At 42.7% G+C, this 8,099-nt stretch overlaps 1 protein-coding gene across 1 annotated transcript in view; it reads right to left on the bottom strand.

Moving 5' to 3' along the window:
• Positions 1 to 349: 349 nt before the first annotated feature.
• Positions 350 to 8,099, bottom strand: part of CYYR1 (cysteine and tyrosine rich 1) — a 247,565-nt gene continuing 239,815 nt past the window's right edge. The window contains exon 4 of the mRNA XM_086933261.1: positions 350 to 1,305. Within this exon, the coding sequence (XP_086789387.1) occupies positions 1,172 to 1,305 (134 nt within the window). The 3' untranslated portion in view covers positions 350 to 1,171. The remainder of the gene's footprint in view (positions 1,306 to 8,099) is intronic.

Here is an 8,099-nt window from a genome sequence, read left to right as displayed (position 1 = left end):
AATTCCTAAAATTGAAGTGCAAACCATCATATGTGACTTTAAATATGTCAATCTTTGCCCACTAATACGTTTTTGTTTTTAATTTGACTAATACCTGGTTTTGTTTTATAAAAATATACTGGCTACTTCAATATTCACAGATTGGCAATAGGTGTAAAGCAGAATTAATATATGTATAGAGGTACTTGCATATTCCAAAAACTCTTGGCTTAAATATCTGTAACAAAAAATAGAATGTGTTGTCCATTAGGTTGGTATTGGTAAACATTTGCATGAATTATTACTGTGGTGAGACTCGATCTGAAGAAAATTTCACAGCTGCAATATGTAGAGGATAAACATGGGATTTCTATTAACATTTATGCATTTAATGTTAAGTAGAGGAAAAACAAATTAAGCAAAATTGTGAACAATATGCATTCTTCCATGGTTGCCCAGGTATAGCACCAACATTTTACAAATTTCAACAAGTCTCAAATTTCAGATTTAAGCAAAATGTAACAAGGATTCACACAAAGCTAATAGGACAAACAATTAGACAGTATAATGGTCAAGGTCTTCATAAACTGTTAAAGGGGCACATAAGGCACAGTGATTGGTCATTATACTACATAGTTCCTGTTTTGGCATTAGAAATGCTTGCTTTAGTCAAATAAACGAACATAGAATTTTAACTCACAGCTGTTACATATTATATTGTATCGCATCCTGCATCAGAAGACAATATTTATTAGCTTGTTTTACAACTTACAAGTATTGGAATAAAGTTAAAAATAACTTAATCTTAGAAAGTTTATCTTCGTTCAACTTCTATAACTTTCATTAAAATACAAAGTTTTCTTCAGGATCAGGAGTAGAAGAAGATCAGAATTTTGCACGACCCCTTCGATAGTCCAGGAAATTCCGACATGGCACTTAGTTAATTGAAGCGTCGAGGTGTTTTAATTATGGCAAAAAGAATACTGTTTATATATGCTCAAATTTATAACACAACAGACTTTTGTTGTCTTCCCTGGATATGAATCTATGTGAGCAAAGTCAGTTCACTCAATTTATCATTGAAGCATCTGCGACGGTTGTTGCAATGATTGTTGATCTAAGTTACTCCCACTTAGAACCCATTACCCAAATTCACCTGAGAGATAATTGGCATATATCGAAATACAAAATGTTATTTTCTTGAATAACCACTGTATGGAGGAGGAGGAGAATAATGCAAGGAGGTTGGTGGTGTTGGAGTGTAAGGTGGAGGTAAATCCACTGGGTAATCCATCTCAAACTCACAGCTATATGGTGGAGGAGACACTGTAAAAGAGAAAATGTATGTAGTTTATCAATTTTACTTTGTGCAACGAGTCATATGTCTTACAAAAACGAAAAATATGCTATATACATTTTACAACCATCTCTACAAACTTGATAATTATGTCAAAAGGTATACTTATTTCATTTGGGACTGCAACAATTTTTGTTAAAAACCATTTATAAATCCTTGGATTTAATAACATTCGGACAGATACATGACTTATACATGTTTTATAGTTTCTCAATACAGTACAGTAAAGTAACAGACTCTGATAAAATATGGTATACACTCTGCCACAAGAACTACTAAGAGATACTCTAAACCAAACTATAATTTAATTAAAATACTTTGTTCATGCAGTGCAGTATTTAAAATAGGGATTATATATATATATATATATATATATATATATATATATATATATATATATATATATATATATATATATACAAACACACATTTATTTAACTTTCCTTATTGAGAGATCTGTTTAATAGCTATCAACATCTGATACCATGCAACGTTATTTCAGAGAAAAATACTAACCATTTAAGGCAAGCCCTATGGCATTAGTATCAATCAATCAATCATTGACACTTATAAAGCGCGCTACATACCCGTAGGGTCTCAAGGCGCTGGGGGGGGGGGGGGGGGGGGGGGGGTCGCTACTGCTCGAACAGCCAGGTCTTCAGCTTCTTCCTGAAGGAGAGGTGGTCTTGGGTCAGGCGCAGGTCGGTCGGGAGGGAGTTCCAGGTCTTGGCGGCCAGGTAGGAGAAGGACCTTCCTCCTGTAGTCGCTCTTCGGATGCGGGGGACGGCAGCGAGGGCGTGGTTGGCTGATCGGAGGTGGCGTTTGGGAGCGTAGAAGTTGACTCGGCTGTTGAGGTAGCTCGGGCCTTGGTCGTGTAGGGCTTTGTGTGCGTGGGTGAGGAGGCGGAAGGTGATTCTTTTGTTGACTGGGAGCCAGTGAAGGTCTCTCAGATGTCCGGATATGTGGCTGGTTCGTGGGATGTCGAGGATGAGTCTGGCTGAGGCGTTCTGGATCCGCTGGAGTCTCTTCTGGAGCTTGGCGGTGGTACCGGCGTAGAGGGCGTTGCCGTAGTCCAGTCGGCTGGTGACGAGGGCCTGGGTGACGGTCTTCCTGGTCTCGGTGGGGATCCACCAGAAGATCTTCCGTAGCATGCGTAGGATGTTGAAGCACGCCGAGGAGACGGTGTTGACTTGCCTGGTCATGGAGAGGGAGGAGTCCAGGATGAAGCCCAGGTTGCGTGCATGGTCTGTCGGTTTGGGTGCAGTGCCCAGGGCGGGAGGCCACCAGGAGTCGTCCCAGGCGGAGGGTGAGGAGCCCAGGATGAGGACCTCCGTCTTGTCCGAGTTCAGTTTCAGGCAGCTGGTCGTCATCCACTCGGCTACCTCTTTCATCCCTTCGTGCAGGTTGGCTCTGGCGGCGGCGGGGTCGTTGGTCAGGGAGAGGATCAGCTGGGTATCGTCGGCGTAGGAGATTATGCTGAGGTTGTGTTTGCGTATGATGGCCGCGAGGGGGCTCATGTAGACGTTGAAGAGGGTGGGGCTCAGAGATGATCCTTGGGGGACGCCGCAGATGACTTCGGAGGCCTCTGACTCAATGAATACTTGACTCAATATAGGACTGTTGACCAGCTGCAACCAAAAGTTGATCAATCGAAGCCATCAATTTATAAATGTACATTGCATTTTGCCACCCTAGTTATTATTTCTACAAATGGCTCAACATGGTGATTGAAGAGCATATGAAAATGTGGCCCGAGTTCACACTATATATGGGAAAGTACTCTCTGCCATTGATTAATGGAGATATTGCAAGTCATCAAGGAGTTCCACAATCTATAGAGAAACAAGGCTGAAGTTCCTTTTTAAGGCCTCAGAATTCTGATCTGACTTCCTCCATCCTTTTGAACTACAGCAGAGAGCATGTCATTAATTGTGACACATGGACACGCCATCACTGGTCCCCAAAAAATCTGAATAGTTACTTCTTTGAAAAAGGTAGCATAGCTGTGGATACGTACAATACATTTGGAGTCTGAACTATGACAATAAACACATAAAAATGCAACACATCATTTTTTCGCAAAAGCATTTAGAAGTTTTAATGTATCTCACTTCCAAAACTGGCTGCATTTCAGAATGTGTGTCAACAAGATTTGTGGTTTCATGTAATGAACTCTAGCAGTGCAAAATATATAATTAAATAAAGTAACTGTGTTAAATGTGTACAGTTCTGGTAATGACAGTTGAGTTTCAGCGGAAGAATCATTTAGAGGAAAGAATTTCAAAGCGAGTTCTCCCTTTCCATGTTTAAACAGCTGTTGTAATTCTGCGGAAAGACCAGTCTTTCGCACCATCAGCTAACTCTACCTGTAGGCATTGTGATGTCACAACTCAACTGTATTCGCTTGTTACTAGAGGTGGGCGAGCCAACACTTTAACAGGGAGAGGCTTGCCAAAGGTCTGGCTTGGCACTTAGAGCCCAGACATGAGCCAAGCCTTGAAAATGTTTGCAATGTAAATCATACAACAAACATCAGGCAAAATATGATAAAGTTTCTTCAAAATTCAAAAATGTGTATATCTCAAACATGTGGAAGCTTTGAAATTATTATGTCAATTTATATATAGCACTGCACTTATTAAAAGTGATAGTTTTTAGGTCTCCCCTAGGCAGTGCATGTGCAGTCTCTCAAGACATGCTGTATTTACTCTATGGGCTTTCTGTATGCCGATCTGTTTTCAATCATTCCTTCATGTGCCTTTCAAAAGTCCTATGATTGTGCTGATGAACAGTTTACATTTGCCCCTCTTGTTGCTATTTTGGTCACTCCCTGGAGACTGGCCTTGTTACATGGATCCTTTCACTATGGGTCATAAATGTTAGTTTCGCAAACTACTTTTTTCTTCTACCTCGGTTTGTTTGGCTTTCAGAATGCGCTCAGCCGATGGCTGCAAATCTTGTACTTATTTTCTGCTGCACAGTCACACCACCATCTTATTATCACTTAATACATGTACAGCACCACCTCAGCTCCAGCACAGCATCAGCGCATACCTCAGCACAGCACTATCTCAGTATCAACACAGCACCACCTCAGCATCAGCACCATCTCAGCTCAGCACCACCTCATCAGTGCACCACCACCAGTTCAGCACCAACTCAGCATTAGTGTTGCACCACTTCAGCACCAGCGCAGCACAACCTCCACATCAGTGCACTACCACAAGCACAGCCCCACCTCGGCACCAGCACAGCTCCAACTTGGCACCAGCACTGCCCCACCTTGGCAGCAACTCTGCAACAATGCAGCACCACTTCAGCATCAGCGCAGTACCACCTCAACATCAGCATAGAATGACCTCACCTCAGCACCAACTCAGCACCACCTGAGCACCAGCTCAGCATCACCACCTCAGCATGACTCAGCATCACTCAGCGTTACTCAACAGCACCTCAGCATCACTCAGCATCACCTGAGCAGCACCTCCGCGCCAGCACACCACCACCTCAGTCTGCCTTCAGAATCTGGCATCTCTTGATTCTCCCTTCGTGTCCGTCCACTGCTCATATTGTAATTTAGGTACTATTTTCCAGTCTCCCACCTCCCACCTCCCGTTGTTTATTGCTTCCAAACCAAAAAAGCTATAACAAACAAGCATTAGAACAGGCAGGAAAAAGTTGCCAGCATTGCAAGGACAAAAAAAACTAGAAGACATTTTTTATGTTCATTCTTTTCTTTAATAGGGTCGCTCGGTTGTACAGAATGTCTTCTTGGGTATATAAAAGGTAACAAAAATGCTTATAACACTTTTTTATTAGAACTTTTCAACATGCTGCACAGCCGCCACACTGCTCTACAACATAGCTTAAAGACATTGGCAAAACCAATAACACTGGCTAAACACTTATAAGGTCTCACAGGTGAGACCTATTGACTATGACAATGCTTGTTAAACATGAATTTAGAACCATTCCTGCCCTAGTCCCCATGCTGGTGACAGTACCATTAATGAACTAAGAGAGATGACAATTGTCATATGAACCCTGTATGTGGCCCAGATCATTACCGTGCAGCAACATTGTAGTCTATTACATGGGTTTCCCAGGGGCCAAAAAGTTTGGTCGGTGGTGTGACAGAGGACCACATTGATGCCAGGAGGGGGTTGTCAGGGGTGTGCAGGGTGCAAGTTTGGTGTAGGAGGCGTAACACAAGTACAACTACTGTCTGAATTGAAATGCACAATGTAGAATTAAAAATACGGGGATCAATCCTGGCCTCCCCACTTGACCAAATTGTGTGATCGCAGGCAATTGTTTTATTTTCATTTGACTGCATTATGTTATTTTATAAGCACTTCTAGAGCGTATGGCTACCCACATACATCTCAGCACTGATAGTATTGCACATAATGCTTATCAAGACAGGGATCCTGTTAATGCGATCAGTTTTGAAAGAGCCAGATTTTAAGCTTCTTAATGAAGGGAAGCAGCTGGTTTTCAGAGCGCAACGATAAGGGGAGGGTATCCCAAAGTGAAGTTGCTCTGAAAGAGAAAGATCGTCCTCCCACTCTTTCCCTCCTAATGCGAGGGATGGTTGCTAGATGGGTGGTGGAGGAACACAGTGCTCTATGAGGGAGATATAAAGAAAGCAGGGGTTGTGAGATCACAGGGCTATTGCCCCAAAATGCCTTGTTGGCAATAAAATGAGACTTAAACCCTATTCTCTCGTCCACCTGCTACCAATTGAGGGAGTTCAAGGCTTGTTTGTCAGACTGATGTCTAGGGATATCAAGCAGAAGTCTGGCAACACAGTTTTGGGTCACCTGAAGTTCCCTTTGGTGCTCTCAGGTAAAGCGAGTTACCATAATCCAGTGTAGCCAGAATGAGGGCTTGGACCATCACTTTCCTGGCAGTGAAGGGGAGGAGTGGGAGAATCTTGCTCAGTATCCTGAGGAGCCCATAGCAGGTGGCAGCAAGCTTCAATGCCTGATGGTCAAATTTAAAGGAATTAGCTATCCATATGCCATGGCTCCAGATGGAAGTTTTGGGTGGGGGAATGGGGGCCTAAGCTGCTTGGCCCGTCCAGTTCCCGACCCAGTTTAAGATTATTGCCCAGGATCATAAGCTCTGTTTTGTCTACAATGAGTTTAAAACAGGAATGTTCTATCCACTTTGTTATCTAGTCGAGGCAGGGCTCCAACGAGGGGGAGTGGAGGTCCTGTCCTTGATTTAGAAAGAAAATAAATTAAGTGTCATCAGCATGGGTGACTATCGAAATCCTGAATGGGGAGACAATGCCTGCCAGAGGTCTCATATAAACGTTAAACAATGTGGGGCTCGAGGAGGAAGTCCGCCCTCGAGTGATACACTGTTGGAGAGACCACCGTCTTCGAAGACCTGAAATGCCCTGTCTTGCAGGAACGATTTAAGCCACAAGAAGGCAGTCCTTGAGATTCTAATGTTCATCAATCTTTGCACAAAGGTGTTGTGATTTACTGTATCTAACGCGGAGCTCAGATCAATCAGAATGATGACAACAGATCTTTCTTGGTCGAGAAATCTCTTGGATTCTTCAACCACTGCTAAGAGAGCAGTCTCTATACCATGGAGGGGTCCAATCCCATCTGGGTACAGTGGAGTAGGTTGTGACTCTCTAAATTGCCAGAGACAATCCAGTTGACATATTTTCCACTATCTTGCTAATCAAAGGGAGGAGGGAGATTGGCAGTAGTTCCCTGGTGACAGAGGATCCAAGTTTGGCTTTTTCAGCAACACTTTCACCATAGCGTGTTTCCAGGACCACAGGGAAATCGCCAGTGGTGAGAGACCGATTTATCACTTTAAGCACAGCAGGGAAAATTTCATCAGTGGCTTTAGCTAAGATGTGCGGGGGCTGGGTCAGAAGGGAAGCCTGATTTGATTTGGTGGGAAGATCTCTGATAGCATGAGAGTCCTTTTCAGGAAATTCTGTAAGTCCCATACCAATAGGAGGCAGGTGAGCGACAGCACACAAAGGCGATGAAGAGGGAGAGACAGTGTGAAATAGGTCATAGATATATTGAATTTTCTTTTCACATATAAGAGGCCTCAAAATACATGAGGTCAAGACGTCCACTGTTCAAAACCATCTCCTGTGTTTTATTAAGTAAACAACAATATTCATTTATACTAGCAACTCAGGTCACCCAAAGGAAGCACACAACAGCTGACTTGCCTCTTAGTTTACTATAGGCATTGTTGCCAGGATGGGGCGGGGGGAAGAGCATGAATGTTTCTAAATGAATGATTGCAAACTATCACTTTTAAATAAAAACACTTCTCAATGCACTGATATAATTCGATTTACTAAGGTGAAACGATTCTGCGTGTTAATGAAATACACTTTTGAATTTTGAAGAGCCTGCTGCAAGATGTTTCTATAAATGTAGGTGTTCCTAAAGTTAAGCAGTGCAGGACACCCTAGTTACTCCCTTTCTGTAACCTTCAAATAAATGCTTTCCCATGTATTTAACATATTTGTAATGTGAGTAAACAGCAGCCCAGTTCTGCTGTTGACCACGGGGCGAACAGGAGGGCCGAAAATGGCCACAGGGCCATACTTTGAGTATCACTGAACTATTAAATCAAATGCAATAGGTTTTTGTACAGCTAGTATTCTGAACTAACGTATTTGGAAGTGTTTGCTTATGCAATTATGATGAAAAAGGAGTTGTTGTGGAACAGAAAATGTGCCTAAGACCACACAAATTAAACGGGGAAGCCG

This window comes from Lissotriton vulgaris, chromosome 8 (genome assembly GCF_964263255.1).
Source record: "Lissotriton vulgaris chromosome 8, aLisVul1.2, whole genome shotgun sequence".
NCBI classification, from domain to species: domain Eukaryota; kingdom Metazoa; phylum Chordata; class Amphibia; order Caudata; family Salamandridae; genus Lissotriton; species Lissotriton vulgaris.
Note: the sequence above shows the minus strand (reverse complement) of the source record. Positions and strands in the feature narration are given on the sequence as shown.